This window comes from Vidua macroura, chromosome 1, assembly GCF_024509145.1.
Source record: "Vidua macroura isolate BioBank_ID:100142 chromosome 1, ASM2450914v1, whole genome shotgun sequence".
Taxonomy (NCBI): Eukaryota; Metazoa; Chordata; class Aves; order Passeriformes; family Viduidae; genus Vidua; species Vidua macroura.
Window position 1 is genome coordinate 22,647,764 of NC_071571.1, and position 24,104 is coordinate 22,671,867.

The following is a 24,104-nucleotide window of genomic DNA, read 5'->3' on the forward strand; positions in this document are numbered from 1 at the left end:
TTTTGTTGTTGTTGTTGAGAATTACCCATAATGTTTCTATTGAAAGAGTTATTTCAGTTGTATTATTTTTTTATTATTTTTGGAAGTTTTCCTTTGCTTGTATTGTCATACCTATTTATAAATTTCAAACTATTGTTTAATGCATAGAGGTAATCCAACCACTTGTGTTTGCCCACATATTGTACAACGAATGCAAGTCCAGGCATGAGGGATTTTTTTACAGCAAATTTTAAATTGTGTTTTTCTCGTAGTGTTATCTTTTCATCTACTTATATATGTGAAATTTGTTGCTTCCATCATCTTTCTAGCTCCAAGTGTTTCTTCTCCCCAAGCCTGAAGTCATCATCTTTGCTTGCTGTGTTACTACTGTCTCTGAGTTCATGTGTTTTCATTTTCTGATCTTAAGAAAAGAAAAATATTTTGGACATATTTTATTGATAAATAATATTCCTGGTAGTAATACTTAGTTAAACACAGATCCCAAATTAACTAGCTGGAAAACTGAACTTAAAATGTGCAAAATGTGGCCAAAACTTAAGAGCACAGATGGGAAAGGGAAGAAATACATAGTTTAATAGGCAGTTATTGCCAAGTGCTCTGTGAATATAAAGATCTTTGTGTGAATCAGTTTTGTAGTGAGGCTGGGGTCTGTCACAGCAGGAAATAAGGGATTACCTGAGGAGTGAGTGTTTGCCATAGTCTCCTTAGTGACCCTGACTCCAGGAAGAAAGAAATTCAAGGAGTTATAGCTGAGCAGGCAAAATATCATCAAGATCTCATCTAAGTGCAAGGTTGGCCAGCCACTGATGTCCTATAGCAAAATGGCCACCTGTAAGTTCCCCCCCCCCCCCCCCCTTTATTTTTGTTATTTTGCTGTGTAAATCTTAAACAAAACCAGTACTGAAAATCTCCAAAACCAAATCTGCTCGAACAGGTTTTGACATTTTCCCCTGGCACTGTTAGCACTGGTGGGCTGTTTGGAGGGTTGACCTCTGAGCAGCTGCTCTGTCTGTCTCAGACAGGCAGTTCTTTTTTCTCCCAGAGCCCCCACTGATGAGAACATGGGTAGAGCCATGAAGGGGCTGTGATTAGGCTGAAGAGCAAGGGTGCCTGGCTGGTCCCACAGGGCAGCTCTGCTGGGCTCCAGCTGTGGAGGGAAGGGGTGAGGGATTATTTTTGTATTTAAGGGAAATCTTTGAACAGTGCCAGCTTCCACTGGGCATTTGCCCCTGCAGATTTTAGTAGCTGCCTTGGGTGGGTCTTTGGGGTCATCAGGAGTTTGCTGGAGTGAAAGTGTGTGTGAGTACTCAGCCTGGGGCGGGTGAGAATTTGGGGCATCACGTTCGGCAACTTCGGTATAGAAGTGAGTGCAGATGTGCCCCTTAAAGGTCACAGGAACTGCTGAGCAGATCCTGGCAGCTTTGTTGGGGTTATTTCCCTTTGAAGTCCCAGAAAGGCAAAAAACCTCAGCTGTCAGGGACTGCTGGGCACTGTTTGTAAACTGGGTTTGACAATACCAGCGTTAAAATGTTCCTAAGTGTTTCAGGTATTGCTACAATGATAATTACAGTTTACAATCCCTATTGAAATGAATAGGACTATCCTAGCAAATATTACTTGAAGCAACGGAGAGCCTGTGCAATATCAGTTCTCCAAAACCTGTTTCTGAGCTAAACAAAAGACTAGCTGGTGTTCTTAGTTTGGGAAGAAAAGGTTAATTACTATTTTTTGAATTTCAGTTCCCTTAGATATACTGGCTTCCAGAATCTTTGATGAAGCTTTTTTTCTGCTACCAGTTTAGGAAGGAATGTACTGATCATGTTAAGAATCTGACCCTTAAGGACTTTATTTTTCTTAATACTGTTATTATAATGTTAATGTCAGGACAAATTCTCCCAACAGCAGCTCCATCAGTCCTTAACTGCTCCTTCCACCTACACGGTGACTTCTGTGTTTTGGTGTGGTTCAGTAAATACCTTTCCGTGACTGCTTTTTACTTTTGACATAAGTGTATTGTATATTGTCAGAATCATTGATTATATGCATCTCTTTGATGTGTGGCATATTTTTCACTGACATATTTAATTCCACTCCGTAATATAAACCTACACATATTTCTGGATTTAGCAGTTTAGCAAAAAGCAAGCAGTGAAAGAGTAATTTAACATAGAACTGAATGTTGAATTCAGGGGGGTGATTTTGTATTATCAATCCCATAAACACATCATTTTGCCTTTGTTGAAGTAACTTTTGGGTTTTTTCTCCATTGCTGGTGATCTTGCTTTTTTGTTTATCATATTTCTGAGTAGATGGGCTCCTCTGAAGTTGCTGTATCAGTTCTGGACTGGCCTGCAGAGGTCAGGAAAAATGCAGTTTTATCTTTTAGTTGTCTTTGTTTTGGTGTGCTAGTCAGAAATGATGTGAAAAGTGTGAGTGGAGATTTTTCTTTTGTTTTGCAAATATTTGTAGGATTTATTGTTGGAATTTTTGTACAATAAGTCTAGAGCCGAACTTGCTATCTCATCCTGCTTACTAGTTCTGTTGCAGCTTCTGACTGAAAAATAACTTGATAAACTTAAGCTAGATGTTATATAAATGTAAAATAACCTAAGCTAGTAACATATATCATATCAGCAAGCTTTTGATCCAGTCTGTATTGTTCTATCCAGGAAACTGAATGGAATTTATGTCAGTTATATTTCAGTTTTGCTGTCTTGATGTTTGTAATTTTATATTAAATTGTATACAACTTACCTGAAGAGGAAAATACCAAATGTTGCCAAGTGAGCAGTGGGAAAGTAAAACCACAAGGAAAAAGCATAATGTCTATTTATATATTGTGAAAGCTTAGCTTCACTTAATTAATTTCTGATGCTTTTCAGTCTACAGGCTTAGAGCGTTTGAATATGTCCTTCTCCATTTTATTAAATCTTTGTGTAAGTACACAGGAAATATATTTAAAACATTAGAGAGTATTTGTAAAATAAGTTTGCCCAGACTTCCCTGTAAATAATGGGGGTTTTAATGAACAATCTGGTTCTGATGTTAAATATTGGCTATAGAAATTTTATTTTAATGTAATGCAGAAGAGTTGTCTTGAAAAGTTCTACAGTTTAATAATGGAGTGGTTGGTTTTGCTGCTGCCTAGGAAAGTGGTGGAACCAGCCCCCTAACTTTCAAGTTTGCAAGGAACTTTCTGTGTCTGGCAAAGTAGTCCATATACATAAAATTATATAATTATAAAATGTGATTGTACTGGTGGTAGGCAGCTGTGCAGGGTAAGTTATGCAAAATATCTACAATCACTCTCAGTTTTGTGACAATTTTGCCATGAGAAGATTAATGTACTGTAAGGTTGGAGGACTTCTTACACTGATGTTCTAATGATAGATGTGATTTTTGACCAATTTGATTCTCAAAATTTTTTGCTTGTTGAAAGTGATTCATGATGAACTCACAGCTTTGGAGGTGCAAATTGCCACCAACTGCAGAAGACTTGGCTGCTTTGTACTGTTACAGCTTATTCTTTAAAATTCATTTGAACAGAGTCATAAGTCTACTATAGTGTGTTTTGGCTTGAACACATCAAAGAAGCAGCAGTGATTTTCACTTCTCTGTTGGAATACATAGGTTTTTTTTTTTTTTTAATAAGCATTATCTCTATGCTGTTCATAGAATTCTCATTATAAAATTGTAGCCATCCTTCTTATGATGAGCTCTTCTCAGTATAAGCTTGCAACCTCTCCATTTTAAGTTTTATATATCTTGGCAAGAAAAGATATACTGGAGTGTTCTTCATATTTTGAGTGACTTAATAGGCTATAATTTTCAATTATACTCCTGACTAAATTCTGAATTCTAGGATATGGCATATTTTCCAGTGTAGCAGATTATGCACTGAAAAGCAAGTTTCATTATGCTCCCTTACACCTTTTTGCTTTGAAAGTTATTGTGCTGCTGCAAGTCTGGCAAACCTGTGGTAGCTGCTAGAAAATTCCTTTGAGACTTTCCATTCAAGTTTTATAGAATTCTGTAACCAGGTCATTTGTCTGAGGGAAAAAAAACAGAAAGAACAAGTTAAAAAATAGAAGTCAGGTGTATATGAAATCCAAACACAGATGAGGACTTTTCATTTAATTATTTGTGAAACTGGGTTTTTCATCCTTGTCTGAACTTTCAAACTTCCATGAAAGAAAGCAATGGCAGAAAGGTCATGGATGGCTGTTACTAAGATTTCAGGGAGACTGAGCTGGAATTTAGGTTATTCAGATCTTGGAAGATTCCTTGCACAAGAGAATAATGACAAAGTTGAAGCTCTTTTTCTGCCTCTACCTTTATAGTGTCCTGATTTGATAGAGGATACTTTGTCAAATTCAGTGGTTTGGAAGATAATATGTAGAGGAGCAGATCTAGAAACGCTCAGAGAGCTTGTCTTTCCTTGTGACATTCATCTGCCTTGGAAGCTGCATTTCTCAACCTGTAGGGTTGTTGACCTCAGGGATGAAGCAAGTAAGAGCAGGAGAGATTTCTTTCTTGGTGCTAAAATGAAACTTTGAAATGCATTAGCAGAATGAACCAAGCAACTCTCATTACCTAGTTTATTGTCTGGCTTTTGCTAAAGATAGTTAAAAAGGAAAAGAAAGGAAGAAAAAAGAAGAAAACAGGGAAAGGAATGAAGTAAGTAGATTTTTTTTTTTAATGAAGGACATGGTCTGAAGGAAAAAGAGCCAAACTAGTTTACTATTCTAGTTTTGAATTATTTCTTGCAAAGCACTTTTAAAACATCTGCTGAAGCTAATGTGAGAGTGGCATTGATTTGTTAATGACCATGCAACATGCGTGCTGCTTCATTGCAATGAAGGTTGTCACCACACCAGACAAAAGATGGCTGCAAACCTTTCCACCTGCAAATGTGTATATTTCACAAAGATGATTACATGACCTATCCCCTTTGTCTTTTAATTTAAAAAGTGCTCTTCAGCATTTATGTGAAGAGCATATATGTGAAAGGTCTGAGTATTTTGGCTTAAGTCTTATACTGTCAGTTGCATGACCAGATCTCACCAACAGCAGTGTTTTTGTTGCAGTCCCTGCTTGTAAGAGGACATTTCTTTTTAGTTTCAGTCTGATGTACTTGATGATAACTGTGAAAGAATAAAGAGACTTGCTAGGGATAGGCAAAGCAGCCTAAAGGAACCTAGGGTAGAACCTATTTTCAAGGCATGGAGTTGTTTACGATCTATTTTCTTAAAAACCATCCTAACAGCCTCAGAATCTAGCAAGAATAGGCATTTTGTTGTCAAGTCTCTCAAGATTTCTCACACTTGAACTTAGCAGTGGGAAGACTTACTGCATTTATGGATATGCCTTTGATAACTTCTTGATCCGGGGGAGTTTTGGAGGATGGAATAAAATTATAAACCTGTAAACTCAGAAAGACATAATATACTATTCGCACAAAACCACTATTAATACTCTTATGGAAAGAAAACTGTATAAACTAGCGCTGGCACATGTAGCCATCTGTTGGAGCAGGAGGCTGGTATGGAAAATGGATTGAAAATATTATTTTAATCTTTATTTTTAAATCCTGTTCATATGGTTACAGAGGAGGATAGACAACAGATACAAGTGGGTAACTAAGTAAAAGAGTATGAAAACCACCTGTCACAATTTCTTGGGAGAGTGTTTATATTCAGACACTTTCTCCACTGCCTTTCTGGTTACCAAGGCATCCTTGGCTCGTGCCTGGCAGTGGAAGCTGCCTCTCCCACACTGGCATCTCAGCTGATCCTCAATTGTGCCCTCCTGTTTGATTTTTTGGAGAAGTGACCCTCCTACTTTTGGATGCAACAAATCTGGACCCAGGTTAATGGAAGCAGCAGCCTGGTTGCAATTTCAGGAAAGGCTTGCATGGCACATTGAGTTATATACCACTGTGACAAATGTGAACAGTGTGCAAGTAAAAGGAGGAATTTATTTGCCAGGCTTTATTATTAACACAGTTACTATATTTGGGGCATCAGTACAGAAATAGAGCAAAATGCCCCTTTCGATCAGCTCTGTTGAGTTTCTGTCTCTTTTCATGAGTGTTAGAGGCTGTCAGGACTTCGGTGTGACCTTTATCTGAGACCCTGTCCTTAGGTGACTCCTCCTGATGTCTCTTGTCACAGAATAGAGTTTTGCTTTGAGGACATATGTAGACTTTTATAGACCTAAAATCTATTTAGGTCTAATCCAGACTCTCTTGAAAACTGGACCTTTTTTCTCTGCAAGAAGAGGAACATCAACATTAAGGGATTGGAAACTCACTTTTCTAAAGTTAGGCTGTGCTATGAACAGAAAAAAATAATTTAGAAATTAAATTTAGAAATAAATGCTCAGCTTCTCCTTACCATATTGAGGGCACCTAAAATAATTCCTGATTTCAGGATTGTGCTTGATTCAGAAATTATGCTAATATTTAGGTATCAAGTTAGCAGAATAAATATGTACTGTATTGCAGCTCTTGGTGTGTTGGTGGTGAAAGGAAAGAATTGTGTAACCAGTTTTAACTTCTAGTTTAAAATGTTATTTTTCTTGATGCAGGTAAAAATGTTTTCAGATTTTTATGCAACTGGGATTCCTACCCCAGGTCTGATCAGTTGATCTTTCTATGAGAGTGACTTTTTTCTCACTTGGCAATTCAGCACAGACATTTAATCAGCTCATTGAGTTCAGTGTTTCAGACAAACACAGAGAATTAATGTCAGAGCTTCTAGTTCAAAAATTCTCCCATCTGGCACTTCAGTGACCTTTTTATATTCGCCTTCTTCCATATGACAATGACAGTTGGTTTAACATCAGCTTTGACTTTGGAAATAAAACGGCCATTTTGGGTGAGTGCCTTTGAGATGGGCTGTGGGAGGTGTATGAGTAAGTTTGTGGTAGGTACAGCAAGGAGCAGACCATATTCCCAGATACCATTTCCAGTCTCTGAGCTCTGTCTCTGTTTTCAGTTGCATTAGCTAGCTCATACCTACCATTGCTAGCAACCTCTGTAGCCAATTAAAGTTAAATAATTATTACCCAAGAATATGAATTATAGTTCTGGGACACAAAGAGAGACCATCAGGAGATGAAAAGAAGTGTCTTATTTTACAACCATTTTTTGTTTGCATCTTCCTTCCTTTCTACCACATCCCAATTTTTTTTTTTTCCTCTCTTACTCAAGTACTCTTTCAGCTTCTTTTAGCTGTGCCTGTCAAATGTTCAAACCAAAGGGCTGGTGTAGGTGATTACAGGGAGAGGTGAGAGTGTGCAAGGACCTCTTTCAAGTATGAGCCTGATTGCACTGGTAGCTCTGGTATGAGCTGGCTGGTGATGTCGTGCAGCATTACATGCTCTACTTCCCCTTTCACAATTTTATCCACTCCCTTATCTCATCTCTTGCTCTTCGTGGATCTTTTCCCGTATTGTAGAGTTCTCACCAACTGAACTCTCTTCTCAACCTGTGCATCTTTCTGCTTCTGGGTGCAGCAGTCATTTGCTGACCCTCTCTTGGGGAGGATGGAGAGTGCTACCAGATGCACCAAGAAGAAGCAGGCAAGACTTTTGTTTAAAACGAGAAAGAGCCTCCCTATTGCTTTGTTCTGCAAAGAGAATGAATCTGCAGATAGCTGCATTTTTATTTTGAACAAAGCTGCTTATAATACTCCAGAACATTCCCAAACTGTGTTTTATAAGTAGCAAATGTCAAATTCCAGGGATGCCAAAATCTGCAGATGACTTGTGTTCTCAATTGCCATGGTACCAAAGCATGATAGAAAATAACATGCTTATAAAAGGTAAAAACTTGTATCCAGATAGGATTTTTCCAGTGAAAATTAATGGCAGACTTACTTTCTAAGCAATTCAGCTGTTGAACTAGTAGTCACTTAACCATATTTTTTTTTCTTTATACATCTCTCAGCTAAATGTAACTGCTCAGTCTTATTGTCTGTAATAATGAGATTGTTGCACTACTTCCAGTGGGCTTTGGCCCTACGAATTATAATCTATATGTTTATAACTTTTCCCTTAAAAATGTCCAAGTGCTTTACAAGCTTAATTAGCACTCCCAGTTTCTGCTTGTGATTGGGGCAGGATCACTGTGTGAACAGAAAAATGGAATTGTGGAAAGGTTAAGTGACTTCCTTACCTCACATCACTCAGTAATTTTAATTTTTGTTTTTCTTGCTACATGCTAGATCTTGGGTTTCCCTGTATCTGGTCCTTTAATACTGTATTTCCTGGAATGGTGTAAATGGGTGGAATTCAGGTATTTCCTTCAGATTTTTCAGTAGCAGCTTTGGATGTCCACTCTGGTATTTACCCAGCCAGTCACTTTTCCCCCCACATTTACACAGTGGCAATAAGCAATAGAAAATAGTAGATGGCAAGTTAAAAGATATTTTACATAAGTCTGTATCCACTGGATGACCAAAGTAAGCATTTGTAGTGTTAAATGTAAGAATTAACACCCAGATATAATGCATCTTCCTGAAAGATGTGATGACCTTCAGAGTAGGGTGTCTTTACACTATACAAGCATTTTAAACTTTTTTTCTGCTTTGTGGTAGAATATGTGATCTGTTCTGCCAGAACTGGTTGTTCTTCATTACTGAGGATATCTTTATTCATATGAGTAAATTTCCCTGATATGGGACAGTCTATATTTTACTAAGTACCCGAACATGTGATTAATTCCTGGTCATTCATGGCTGTTTAAAAATTCATGAGCTGTAAGACTATAAATTACTTATATGGTTTAACTGATCAGTCTCACTCTTTCAATGCTATGACTTTAAACAGTAAATGAATTAGTCTAGCAACCTTTAATTTTAAGAATCCTGTTTCTTTGGGACATCCTAATTTTGATGGCAGTGATGAAGTGAAAAAATCTTGTTTTGAAACTGTATCACAATAACTACATCTGATACACCATTTATTATTTTCACATTAATCCCAAATGCAGATTAAGGAGTATTGCCTGAAATGAGATTTAAGGTGATTCAAAGAGGCATCTTTATTTAGACATGGTTCCATGAATGATTATACTCATTTTTATTTATTTAATGGGGCTTATTATGGAGCTTTATACATGGAGAAAAATTACTCTTGTGATTTCAGTCTCTTAACTTCAGCAGTATTCTTTATGGGGAAAAAAATTTCCTAAATGCTGAAATTATGTTTTGAGATATGGTAAGTACCATGATGGTGGAGGCTGTAGCCCCATGACCCATACTGACATAATGATGACTAAGGTTCTTTATCCTAGAACAACTTTGGGTTCTTCTTAAATTGACTGGGAGACTGGGCAGGAGGAGCAGGGAGCACGTCCAGGCTGTGTTGTTGTCTGTCATACATTGTCTTCAGATTCTGCTCTGCAACTAAGAAGGTTGCTAAGTATAACCTATGTTGTGCTTTTTTGTGCTTCTAATATGAGAAGCTCTTTCTTGAATATTCTGGCTCTTATTACCTTAAATAAATAAAAAACCAAAGAGAAACACTAAAATAACTTTTAATATCAAGCTGCACCAACTTTTGTGGTGCTGCATTTAATTTTGCTTTACATTGCCAGAATCTGTGATAGCTCAAGTAATTACTGAAATTGACATGAATATTCTGATTTTCTAGATAAATCTTCCTTGTGTGGTTTCTTTTAAAAGTGGACAAGAGTTCTTCAGGTAGCTGCAAAGTGGCTGTTTGCGCTATAGGTTTTAAGTGGCCAAATGTCTGATTATGATGTCTTGTTTTGTCTTAAGTTTTTCAGTTGAGACTGAGTAAATAATTGTGGACAAATTTTAAAAGTAGGTTTATTTCAGTAATTAGAGTATGGAGAATGTGTATGGCTTGGCAGCAGAATGTGGGACAACTTGAGGAAGTACAATTGTGTACAGACATTAATGATCCATATGTAAGAAATGTAATGAGCAGCATACTCATGGAGAGGTGCTTTTCTTGGAGCACACCTGGGCTGATAGGGATCTTTTTTCCAAGATCTGGAAATAAGATTTGGGATCAGATCTCAGCTGTTAATACTGTTGCCTCACTGAGTAGGAATAGTTGTTGCTATTTTCCGTATTAAATCTTTTCCTACAAGATACCAAGTGCCTGGCCACTTTCTGAGTGCTGCTTTGGAAGTGTTATTCCAAAGAGTAACTTCAAACACAAAAAATTATTTTCTGTAGGACCACTCTGGTTTTGGTGAAGAAAAGCAAATCTCCTTAAAGGGAGGCTGGTATTGGAGTCTAGTGTAGCCTTTCCAGGATTTTCATCTTAGAACCAAAGCAGAGACTGGGGATGAATGTTCTACATGCAGAATTTTCTGGTGTGAATACCATACATATAATTCCCATTGTTTTGTGTTACTTTTCTCCCATATAGAATTTTGGGTTTTTTTTTTTTTTTTTTTTTTTTGTATCATCTGCTCCTTGTCTCAGCCCTTCTCCTGCCATTTTTGCCAACATCCATTTTTCATCATGGTTCTCTGAGGTACTGAGATTACTGTGAGGTGGGAACCTTGGTGAGAAAGCAGCTATTTCCTCCCTTATTTTTCATGTCTGGGGCCACCTAACATGCCCAAAGTCGGAAGTGGTGAATAGTCCAGTGAATTCCTTGAGCATTTTATATCTGATATGAGGTTTGGAAGGATAGTAATATTTTCTTATTTATTGATTATGGAACAATCCATACATGACGCAGGTATTTTTGTATATTCCCTGTTAAACATGTGATAATTTATAGATGTTAAGTGTACTAAGTTGATTGGCTTATTTTAAAATCCTGTTTCCTGTAAAGAAGAGTTAAAACATAAATGAAGATCCCATACCTCTGTTCCTCATAATTATGGGATCTGCTGGCAAAGAAGATACCCCATCTGAAAGAGATAAGTGTGGTTCCATTGCCCTACTTTTAAAAGCCAAATTGTTTTGGAAACAGTTTATACCTCAGAAAATTTTGCCTTGAATGTAGTTCTGAATGTAACTCCTGAAGGGGAAAGAATCACTTCAAGTGTTGACATACCTTAATGTTTACTTACATGATTACTTGTTTTAAAGAAATGACAATTAAAACTGGTTAATGACTCATGCAGGTGGCTAGACAGAGCTTTCTTTAAATGCACGGAATAGTCATACTGAAAGTATGAATAAATCATGAAAGTATTTATAAATCATAATTGTCATCTTGCATATGACAAAACAGGGTATCACTTGTGACTTCTACATACATTTGAGGTCAGTACTTTTAATAGTTAAGGTGCCATTGAATATCACATCTTCATGTAGCACCAGTTTTTGACTCGTGGCATTTACAACATCTCAATGAGTGTCTGGGCTACACTGTTTTAACTATGGCATTACATAGTTAAGGAGGGCTAATTAATCATAGATATTGACTTCCTATATGTAATGGCTTGTTTTGCTTTGTTTTTTTATTCTGATAACTGTAGCTAAATTAGATAGTCAACAAAATCATCTGGTTTTGAGGCTGCATTGGAAAAAGATAGTTTCCATAACTTTCCGGATTGTCATCTTCATTGAGGTGACTAGGGTTGTTCTGTGTGTAAAAGGGTTAGCAAAAGGACAGTGCCCATCTGAAGAACCTATGACTTAGGTAGATAGAAAAAATGAAACGGGGTGAAAAGAAAAGTCTGCTCTTAGAGGTGGCAGAATGTGATTAGAGGGCAAGTCTCACTATCCCAGAGGACCACCCAGGACCATCCAAAAAATTCTGCAAATGAATCTCTGTTCTTTATTACAAATACTGTGCTTTAACTGGAAAATGGTCCTTAATTCTCGTATGCAAAAAGAAATCTGGAAATGAGAAGGTATTTTAGGCTTCTCCTCACTTCCTGCAAGGAGCTACCAGGTGGTAGACACTGGTTTGCAAGTCTAACACCTTCTGATGATAAGTATTTGTACATATCCTTTGAGAAGTTGAAATTTATAAGCAGCAGTTATGCTGTACAAAGGAAAATTATATTTAAAAGGCTGAATTAGAGTAAAAAAAAAAAAAATCAAATCCATAATGTTTCTAAAGGTGATCTGGTAAAGCTGGTGAAATCTATGATCATTTTTATGCAGCTGAAGACTCCCAAAATAAGTTATGTTTCAGTTTTGCTTAGCAATTTATTGTTTTTCTGCATGATAGACCACTGCAGAATAAGTTGTACCCTTAGCTGGAGCACAGCTCCAGCACTCCTGATGACCCGGGGCAAAATCTGCTCTACTGTGGTAGCTTAACCTTGCTGATGGAGGGAAACCTGAAACCACCAATGAGTTTGTGTCTTTAAGTTGGTTACAGCCAGTGCTCTGAAACCACCAATGAGTTTGTGACCTTGAGTTGGTTACAGCCAGTGCTCGGTGCTGACCTTTTAGACCTGGTCCTTTCAGATTTCACAGAACAGAGTCTCAAGCTGAAGTTGGCTTGTCAATGGACTTGGCCTATCAATGGCAGAATGTAAAACAAATGCTTAAATATTGTTTCTCTTCAGTGTTTTATAGGCAGGATAGACAGTTTGGAAATGTGTACCCTGCAACAGCAGCGTAAACTTAGCTTTGCTGGCTTCAACAGTGAGCTCTGCTCAGCAGCCATTTGGAGAGAATGCTTTGTTTCTGTCAAGGAAATATTGATATCGGTGAGAGAGAAGTGATTTATTAAACCCCTTGTCAGCTCTGGCAGGAGATGTGCTGCAATTGCAGAACAGGCAGATGGACAGGGTGAGCAGCTTCTACTTTTGCATTTCTCTGCAGTCCTCAGGCTTTTCCATAAGTGACAGTGGTGTCCAGCCTGTGCATCCACCAAGGTGTTTGACTTCTGAGTGGGGAGCTGGTTGGTTGGGGAGCTCATCTTGGTTTTAGTAATTTGCAGTTTGGAAGTTGGCTATTATAAGATGATAGTGGGGATTTTTATCATACTCCAAATTCACTCAGGTAGCCTGAAGGCTAGAGTGCCTCCCTTCAAAATCTAATTGCAAACTATTACTGCTTCCAGTTAAGACAATAGTAACACATGCTTACATGGCCCATGTTAGACCTAGACATGGAGATTTTCCAGTGGAAAAAGAAAATGGAAGCAACATTCATGGCATTATTATCTATAATATATTTATAGCTGTGTATTCCAAATATTTTAATCTGCTATAGGTGCCTTGTTAACCTGAAAGGAAGACAAGTACCTCTTTGGAACTTTTTGTCCATATTTCCTGCCTCTGTTTTCTAGATCATAGGGTATCAAATGCTGAGAAATACTGATTACTGATTACTGATTTATTTGCATCCATGTTGATTAAGCAACATGGAAGTGCTGCTATATTAACAGTGATTTCAATTTACATTATTTTAAAATATCTTTATTGGTAGCAAGCACTGCGAGAACATGGAGATGACAGAGGGAAGTATGTGGATACGTGTCTGTGCATATGAGTTGTTTTAAGGAAAAGAAACCAATTAGTTTCAGAAGATGACTAATTAAAAACACTTTGTGCTGCAGCTGTTTATCTTTACTTTCTGAAGTAACAGACCAAAATTACATAATTGTCTTAATTTAAGCCCGAAGAAAGAATTATCATTTGGAAAAAAGGGGATTTTTTCTTTTCTCAAGGAAATTATAACTTGGTGAAGTTCTAGTATTGGAGAAATCGCATTAGTGAGAAGAAATGTGAACCCTTGTAATGTCTGGTTTGTGACAGTAGTGATGTCCTTCATTAGAGTTGACCTGCTGTATGATCATTTGACCAGATGGCACAGTGCAGGAAACATATTTTAAATTTTTAATGTAGAAAAAAAATCTTTCATCTACTGTTACAGTGGATCATAACAAAAAAAAAAAAAAAAAAAAAAAAAAAAAAAAAAAAAAAAAAAAAAAGCAGCCAAACGCCACAAGGTATAGTCACCCAGTATTTCTATAAACAATTGGAGTGAGTTGGATTTCAAGGCCCAAAATGCCTCTGGGAAAATGGCAAAGAATAATTTATTTGAGAAGATTTTGGAGATACTTTGCTTTAGGAAGGAAGACTCCTGATTTAATGGTAATTTATTTTTTCTTTTTTTTTTTATATTAACTGTTTTAGGATAACAAGTTTTCAAAAATTAGTATAGATTCTAGGTGCTTGAATGGAGTATTAAATTGTTTTTATATGAACAGTTCAATTGACAGCAAGTTAACACTGTCTATCCTTAAACGCATGCAAATGTCATGGAAAAAGTACATTGCAGATTACTTTGATTGTCTTAAAATTTAGGGAGTCTCTTGGGTCTGCTTGCATCACACTTCATAACTTTCCCCTGTAGCCTGAAAGCTGAAACTATTTCTTTTCTTTCCAAGTAAAAAGTCAAGTCTCTTATGGGTGACAACAGAAACTGAGGCCTCCAACACAACCTCTCACCAACAGTGTAATTTAAAAAAAATGTCATATATATTGAAATGAAAACCAGAAACGTACATGACTGGAGTATCTAAAAATGCTGTTCTGCTTGTTTAGTTCTTTTGAACTAACCACAGCACATTTTGATAGCTCAAGCAGCAAGTGTCAGTCTTTAGAGCTTGGCAGAGTCGTACTTCACAGTAACAAAGAATTGAACTTCTGTGCTTTAGTGTGCCATTAAGCTGCAGTCTCACGTTTCAGTGCCTGGGAATTGATTTACTGATTTGATTTTCTGAGACATATGGTGATAATAATAATAACACTGTATAAGCATTATTTAAAAATACCATAATATACTGGTATTGAATCTTTGGAAAGCCAGCACCAGCCAGTGCATATACAAACTACCATCATTTATTTTATTTTAGTCGCATCCAATTTTGAACAAATGGAAATCAATACTGCTTGTGGATATCTGTGGCTAGATTGGAGAGAGAAGTGAAGTGGCATTGTTGCCAAGAACACATTGTACAAGAAAACACAAATGTATGAATTTATGTATGTCCCTCTTTTGCCTTCCTTTTCCAGGATCTTTCAGTACATTGTACAAAGATAGGCTTTTTATAGTTATTATTGTGATGTGGGTGTCCCCTATGTAAAATGCATGTGTTGCTTTAAATTTTAACATAGAAATAGAAAGTGAATGCTTATAAAGTTCAGTGCCTTTTTTGATGCTGGCTGGTGCATTGAATGATATCGACTTTAAGCCTGTTAGAGTCAACAAAGGATGTTTTTTCTTTTTCAGATATGTGTCACAAAGATGTCTACACGGAACTGCCAGGGAATGGATTCAGTGATCAAACCTCTGGATACAATTCCTGAGGACAAAAAAGTTCGGGTTCAGAGGACACAGAGTAGTTTTGATCCATTTGAGAAGCCAGCTAATCAAGTGAAGAGGGTTCATTCAGAGAACAACGCTTGCATTAACTTCAAAACTTCATCTGCAGGGAAGGAATCACCTAAAGTCAGGCGGCACTCCAGCCCCAGCTCTGTAAGTGCACAGTCCTGATACCTCTGCGTGTGCCACATGGTGGAATTAGGGGCACCAGAAAAATGTTTTCTTGCTTAAGAAGGGATTGTTTACTTGGAAACAACAAAGAAAAAGGTCATGGCTGCTGTTAAATGTGTTTTCCATATATATTTATAGCATATATATTAATAACAGATTAGTGTTATTAATGAAATGGGATCAGAAAATAGAACTTGAAAAAGAATATGATTTATGAAATTCCTTTCAGATGTTATTTAGGGTGTCTTACAGGATTTCTAAGCATTTTCCTCTCCTTATCCTGGTATGTCATTACAGCTTCTATAATGTTTATGCAGCAAATTTCCTTATTTGTGAAGAGGAATTCCTTCCCATGAAGTTTAAGAACCCACATGAATTGCCTTTTTGAATTTCAGATTTCAGTTTTAGAGAAACAGATCAGATTTGACAGATTTTGTTTACACTTTATAATTATCTTTTTAAAATCAAGTAGTAAAAAATAACATTTATTTCCCTGTCAGAAATTCTGCGAGAGAGAGAGAGAGAGGGAAGAAAGAAAAATAACAGAGAAGGGTTTGGCAACACATCATAATAGTTTTATTCTCAAGTATTTTGAAAGAAACTAGATAAATAAAATGTCATGTCTTTAATGAGCAATGCCCAGAACAGATTTCCCCCAAAAGACATTCAAAATTATTGAAAAACTATTTCTGTTATGCTTTGGGAAGAAAAATCCATAATAATGTGACCTTTGAGTTGAAAACTACAGATCTAAGTAGAATGGATGTAACACTTCAAATCTTATTTGGTGGGAAAAGGTTTAAAAGGTTGATTGCCTCTTCTTTTTTCTTTTCTTTCTTTCCTTTGTTTTGCTCTATCTTCTGGAGATCTGTCCTCCCTACAGAAGTTTGACTGAAGCCTGTCAGACTTTTGATGAGAAATGGCAGGAGATTAATTTTCTGTAGATGAGCTGTGTTTAACCCATGTGAATTTAGCGGGTAAGATGTCACGCCTCCAGGGGACTGTCCTTTTTAGAAAAGGTTACATTTTAAAATGTAACCATCTGTAGCAAAAACAAATTTGCTTTTTCACCATCACTTGGCATTATATAGCTGCTGCCAAAGATGTCTCTAGTGTATTCCATCTGAGCCCATGACAAGGGATTCTTACCATAAAACTTTTACAATCATTAAGAATGGAAGAATCTATTTGCACTGTGTTTACTTGTTTGTGATGCCTGATTATTTTGTGGCACCACAACTATTAATTTAAATGACTTTTTTGGGGGGGAAATCTTAAGTATTTTGTGGTATCAACTCACTCCTCATCTCTGCTGCTCCTCTTAGAAGCCATTACTAATTTCTGTTTATGTTTTTGACATTGTTTTGTTAACACTGAAGGGTTTCAGTTGCTTTGTTTCCAGAATTTTGAAGCAGATGTTTTTGAAACTGTGGTTTTGGTATCTTGTTCTTCTCCAGAGGGCTGGCACTCTACTGCATCCATACAATCTCCTATGATCCCAGTATTTTCTTATGTAAATGACATTAATGCTTCCTCTACTAGTATGCTGCTGCTTAGAGCCGTAGTTAAACATATGCTTTTGGTAATCTTCATCCACGGTGACTCACACAGATTGCTGGATACAGGAGGTGCAAAGGAATTTCTTGAAATACAATTCTTATTTCTCAGCTTCCTGTAATTCTCTCTGATTTTTATAGCTCTGTTTGCTGAAATCAGTTCTTCCTTTTGCTTGGAGGCATTGTTAGTAATTTTTGACTTTTCCTCACAAGGAAGAGCATGGGGAATAATGAAGGTGTTCATGCCAATGAAGAGGAAAGAACAGTTCACAGCAAAAGGTGATGTTTGCCTTCTGCTGATCAGGTCACACCTGGTCCTGCCTGGCAGACCTGAGTTCTGAGAAGCCATCCAAGGCAGAGACAAGATCAAGACGCTTTATTCCCATTCCCAGAACCTGAATACATGGCTTCAGGCAGTAGATGGCCTGATGCACATTTTATTGCGTGATACCCGTGTGGTTAGTTGCAGAAATGTATCATTCTGTGGTTTTGAATTATACTTGAATTAACAAAGGGTTTAGGCATCTGTCTAGCAGATGCCCTTGCCACTTGCTCTTCTGATCATTACATCTTTTTCTTCCAAGTCAGCTGCATATTCTCCCTTACTGAGTTCATACTTGGTTCTCTGGAAATTCTCCTCTTGTATGGGTTATACCAGTCTGAACAAGCATTTCAGTTTCTGTAAAAATTCTTGAACATGCTATGCCCTCTGGGTCATATGGGCTACAGCTGTGGAGTTGTTTCTCAGTTTTGGCTCTGCTTTCTGTAAGCTTTATTTTAAGATATTCTGATAGAGATATGCTGCCTTCAGTTTTCTCCTTCTGTGTTTGATTAGTAGAGGAACTGAATTAGGTTTCCATTTAGTTTTTTCCTTTCATCATTTGAAGTTCTCTGTAGTGGTCAGGTGTGGAAATGATGTCTTACAGAAGATACATGGCCGAGGCTTGCAGTCTCCATATCACTCACTGCTTCTGCTCAGGTAAAAGTCCTTTATTTTTCACAGAAAAACAACATTTTTCAAGATGTGACCTGAAAGACCTTGTTTATAATGCCCTGGGGTGTCAGTTTCAGTTTTGATTAATCTCAGCAGTTTTATTACCTCTCTGACAGGTATCAGTTTCAGTGTTTGGTAAAGATTACAAAATACTCAGCAGGTGGTGTGTTGCCCATTTTGTGTTGTCCATACCTTTGAAATGCACTGCACTTTGTGATGAGAAAGATGAAACACACACAGAGGTTTGGGGAAGCTGGAGCGCCGTGATCTTCACACAGATTGTCACTTGGAAAATAAATCTCTTGCTTTTGAACTTGAAGTATTTTTCTGCATTTATGTCACACCTCGTTGCAACCTGGTAGAATTCCTGTATAGTTAATTAGTACAGTAGCATACAGACAGAATTTAGCACTTTTTGTTTGTTTGTTCTTGTACAACAAGAATTTTTAAAAAAATTTTGGACTTAGAATCTTTCTACCTTCTCTACTTGCTTTGAACATAAGAAAACATCTATGAGAGTGATTTCCAAACTGCTTATGCTGATGGAAATTGTATGTTATTTTGGGATGAATTTTCCAGCAAAACAGAATTATTCCTTTATTACAACAGAGTAGTGGATAACCTGGAGGTAGCAAAGTAGGCGTTTGCCTACCTGTGCATTGCCTGTCAGCCACTGTTAGAAGGGAATTTGGCTTGACAAACATTTTCTCTGGTCCATCCCAACACAATATTTGTGTGTGTGTATGTGTGTGTGTTTGTGTATAATATATATATATAGCTATAGCTGTGCATACTGATCCATCCCTCTCTCTCTCTGTCTACATCTATCTTTCTAAAAATCTCATGCCAAGTCCTTTGTCTACCAAGGGAAGAAAATGCTTTTCTTTTCTCCTCAAATGAAGAAAAGGTAATCCCACATAATAAACTAGACAAAATAAAAAAATCACAACTGAAAAGCAAACACGTGCCACTCTTCCCCAAACAGCTGGTTTAAAAAGATGGCTTGACTCTAATTATCTGAAAATTTTATTTGAGATCCCTGCTCTTTAGACACATGATCAAATTCTCCAGTGCAAGGTAAAGTTTTGGTGTATTCAGAGTACACATTTTATACACTAAAATAGTACTTTTGTACCATATATCAATAGAATATTGCAAGCTGTTCAAAGTAGCCATCTGCTCAAGATTTAGTTATGTAGTGATACACATCAGTTTGTTCTCCTTGAATAGCTTAAGCTCCCTTGTGGTGAATTTAAATGTCATGCAAAGGTATATGTTCCTACCTGTCAGTTACTTTTTAAAAACAAAATCAAGCAAAACACTAATGTTCTACTAACTCAGATAAATGTAAAAACCCCAAACATTCAAGTAAAAATAATTGCAATAAGCAATGCTTTACTGCACTGACTCTGTACTTTTTTTGGGAGAGCAGCCTTTCTTCTGTTTCTGTAACTTTTATTAATTTTCAGTCCTGATACATGCAATTTTCTGCCAAAAAAGTACAAGCAAAAAAGTATGAATCCTATAATGACCCTACTGATCCTGTTAGCACATTGAAAATAAGTTGTGTAAGAAATCTAGCTTAAAATAAACACTTATGTCAGGATTTTTCCCGAAAGTTAGGAATAATTTCTGTCTGCCCAAATAAACACTTGCTGTGCCAATCTTGCCTCTCTTCCTCTTCAGATGTAGGCAGTCTTCTCCAGTTAGGAACCTGTTAATTACTAGGGTAACTGCATCCTTCCTGGTTGATATGTTTTATGGAGGTAAGGTAATTTCAGAGCTCCGTATAGAGAGTGGAGTGTTCTTCACTGGCACAAAGGAAGCGTTAATAATCGTTAACCTGAAGGATACTCTCAAGATGAAAAGACAGATAAAATGTGGCAGTTGAGCCAGCTCCTGTGCTCTAATAGCCTGGAGAACAAGTGAAGAGCTTTGAAAACTGCACCCTTCACACAGAGCTCTATGGTCGCTTCAGTCCAGTTGCTCTTAATTTATGGCCGTGTGTTAAAGGGTTAGGAAGATGCAAGCAGTAGAATGGGATCTATGGTTTTGTGAAAGAAGGTTTACTCTTGTGACAAAGAAGACAAAAGGGTTAAAAAATAATTATTATCTTTCATTTTTGTGATTTAATCTCAGCTGAGCTTCTTGGCCTGTGTTTTTCTTTCAAGTTTTTCTAGCAATCAATTTTTTTTTTTGAGGTATATAAAAAAGCAGATATTCAATTTTGATTTTCTTTAATTTACAGAGGTACTATGAAAATAATATTTTTCTCTTAATGACAGTTTTATATTGAAGTTTAATATCCCCCAGTTAAAAAAAAAGGAAAAGCGTCTATTTAAAACTTAGACTCCGGAGTGTGACAGTTAAGTGTGACATTCACAAGCTGTTCTGCAGTTATGAAAAATGCATGAGAACATAACCCACACAGCTTCTATAGGAATAGTCAGGTGATTTTCAGTGTAATTTTCCATTAAAGCCTTCTTTATTACATAGATTTTGAAAAATTCTGAGAAAGAGGAGCATTCACATGGCAATGTAGTGCAAGGATTCATACTGCAAGACCTGTTTTAAGCCTATTATCATTGATACAGGCTGTATCAATGAAATGGCCATTTGAAACAACGTGGTCAGAACAGTCAGTTTCTTCTCATTTCTTTTTTTCTTTGTTATTTTTAATACTCTCACATCAGTTTGAAATACTAGCTTCTTCTATTTCTGTACTCCACATTTTGGCATACTCTTTCTATCCTTGTTACTATAATCTGTATTTCCTTAACCAGAGGGGAAAAAATATCTAATCTTAGTTACTGCAAGCCATGCTGCTAAAAATGCTCACTTCTGTGCTCAGTGGTGCTTTTAGACTAATCTAGCATTGGGAAAAATGTAGGCTCATAATAAGAAAGCTACCTAATGAAAACTCTATTGAAGGAAAGTGAAACGTGAAGGCAAACAAGTGAGTTTCCTGAAGGGAAAGATCTGTATTGTTCTGTGCTCCAGTTGCCCATGTCCTCTTGGGGATAACATGATCTACCACAACCTGTGCTGACTTTCACAGTGACTTGGGACTATGTTCTTCAGAGGCATGAGGACCTTTACTCCCTTTTGTCTCAGTAATTCATTTAGCTTTCCCATTTGAGTTCTTTGAAAGATTTTTCCAGAGTGTGAAAGTTCACTTCGCAGTGAGTTTTCCAGTTGTATCAATTTCTTGCTGCCTGGTTGTTTACTGCCTATTTAACTTTTTGCTTTTAGATAGTTCAGTCTTGGTCACATGTGCACCTAGATGTTGGGGGTTTTTTCTCAGCTTTGTATGTTGGGTTTTTTTTTTTTTTTTTTGGTAGCAAATGAGGAGCTCTAACATGCAGCAACAGGCTTCTTTAAGCCTAAATAGTCCCAATAATGTTTAGTACATAGAATGGTTGCCAAGCACTGGAAAAGGCTGCTTGGGGAAGTGACTTAGTCACAATCCCTGGAGGTATTTAAAAGATGTGTGTAGATGTGGTGCTTGGGGACATATGTGGTGGGCTTGGCAATGTTAGGATTAGAGTTGGATTTGGTGATCTTTAAAATCTTTTCAAACTTAAATAATTCTGTGATTCTCTCTTGGTGTTTTAGAGGGTTAAAAAGCAGTAAGAAGGAGCAAGAGAAATGAAAAAATAATAGCTATAGAAATATTGTAAGTTTGTATCTTCAAACTGAAACTTTGAAAAAAACTTACCAAAATACATGTGTTCAGCTAAAACCAGTACTCTTTTCCATTGAGAAATATTGTCTGGGTCAAACTGGGGGATTGCACCAGTTATGTAAAATACAGGGAATTTCTTGTGAGTCTGCTGCTTGCGATGTCTGTCAATGGCTGATGCAAGCACATCTGATGTGCTCTGGATCTGTCTCACTCACTATGTGTATTTCAGTCAACCACATGCCAGGCAGAGTAAGGGATTCCCGTGATTTAACAAACACAAATCTCTGTGTGTATCTATTCCCATGTATTCTACCAGAAGGAATAAAACACTTTGGAAGAAGAAATTAAAAGTGGATTTTCTAGATTTGATTTTAATATTAGCATTTAATAAAAAAGCCACCAACTTTGCTGTAACAAATAATATTTTTTAAACAGAAATGGTTGAAAAGGATAAGCTAGTATGGAGAAATAGGAATAATGAAAATCATATCTATGAAGCTGAAAAAATACCCATATGAATGAGGGACTGTAATAATAAAGGAAAGTAGGCTGAAATGGTTATACTTTTCAGCATTCATGTGACATTTCAAATTATTTAGATTCCTTTATTTAGATTCCTTTAAGCTTAAAACTTAAGTTTTGAAAAGTTATGCATTTTTGCATTATTTCTGTCTGTCTTCACCTCCTTTATAATCCAGAAATAAAAGGAAATAGAAGAAGTGTCTGAACTTCTTAATTTCGCAGGCAATTTGTAATTAAAATTTGAATTAGTGTATGAGATTTCATTTTTAAAACATTGAGAAAGTTTTGGGGAAATGGTAAAGCTGTCCCTTCATTGTCTAAAATAATTGCAATATGATGAGTGTTTTGGCATTTCATTAAGAAGTATCACACAAATTATTTATATTATTATATATATTATTTGCCTCAGAATTTATTACCATTTTTTTAAATAAAATCCCATGAAGTGCTTTTCTCCACCACATACCTTCAAAAATTGTAAGCCTTTAAATATTACAAATGCAAGGAAAAATAATGTCTGTTTTCACAAAGGGAGACATCTTAGTGGAGAGCCTGAGCAATCCAGTCTGATGGTGCTGAGGCGAGCTCCACTGCAGAGGTGCTGTAGGTTGGGCAGGGGAAGGTGTCAGCCAAGGCTGGTTCTGGGCTCGTACCCAGCGTGAGCAGGCACTGGACAAGGGGTGGGGCTGCGTGGGGAGGGGGGCAGGTCAGCCTGGCTGCTGCAGAGCTGAGCTGAGCACAGGGCTCTCACCGGAACCCTCAGGAGTGAACTGTCCTGATCCAGCCAACGCCTGCTTTTAGAGTTCTGACTGTGCTTGGTGAGGATGCAGCAGCTTCCAGGAGGAGAATGAGTCAAAAGTCATGACTTTCAGTCTGTGCTTCTGGCAGCTGGACTACAGAGAAATGAGCTTGAGGTTGTAGGAAAAATTATTGTTGATGATTTACTGTGTGGTAATGGATTAAAGGCATTCCTGTTTCCTATCAAGATCTTAGGGCTTTACAAGTTGTTGTGACCTTTAGATTATGGTTTCCAGAGGTAGAGAATAAAAGTAAATCTCAGTGTGAAAATAAGAATGGATGTGAAACACATGTATACACCATGTCCTTTCTCTGTTTTGTTATGAGGAAGCCAACAGTGAACTATTCACTGTTAACTAGGGCAGCATTTCCACTCCAAACAAAGCTGCTCACTGTGTGTTCATTGCAGCCTGCAATTTGGGAAATACTTTGTGCTCCCTCTTCATTATATGCAAGACATTTAAACATCTAACCACTTTTTTCCTGAAGTTTTTAAATGTCGCATTAGTCCATAATTGGATAGCTAAATGAGAAGTCTACTTGAATAAATATTTTAGTCACCTCTATTAGTGACATCTGTAATAAAACTGTGATTTTAAAAAATCCTGTTTTTTTTTTTTTAAACCAGGCAGAATGCCTTTTTAAGCACAGATTGGAAACCAAGACTATTACTGCCTTATCTATAATGAAGTGTTCCAAATAATGTAGCAGGAAAAAGATCTGAGTTTCCTTATGACAAATTTGTGTAAATCTACTCATACTTAGGAACTGGATAGCAAAATAATAGGTTGTTCTTTGTATTGGAGAGAGGTGAAAGGGCTCAATTTTGCAAACATATATATGTATGTCCTAATGCCATTGAATAGAAAGCTAAAATGTTTATATCAAAAAAAGGTGCATAATTGCCAAAGTGCCAGAATTTTTTCATAGGACAAATGAAGAATAATTGAATAAAGAGAACGTTTGCATTTTCTGGCTAATGGTTAATAGAGTGTGGTGGACAAGTATGAGGCACCAAGTCAGCTTACCTCTGCCTATTTAAATAGAAGCAATTTTTAGGGTCAGTTGATTTAAAATTTTCAACCATGGCT

General features: G+C 36.9%; 1 protein-coding gene across 2 annotated transcripts in view; it reads left to right on the forward strand.

Annotated features, from left to right (window-relative positions):
- CDK14 (cyclin dependent kinase 14) overlaps positions 1–24,104 on the forward strand; it is a 323,842-nt gene that overhangs the window by 67,144 nt on the left and 232,594 nt on the right. For both annotated transcript variants that reach the window (XM_053989755.1, XM_053989764.1), the window contains exon 3: positions 15,195–15,440. In XM_053989755.1, the coding sequence (XP_053845730.1) occupies positions 15,195–15,440 (246 nt within the window). The remainder of the gene's footprint in view (positions 1–15,194; positions 15,441–24,104) is intronic.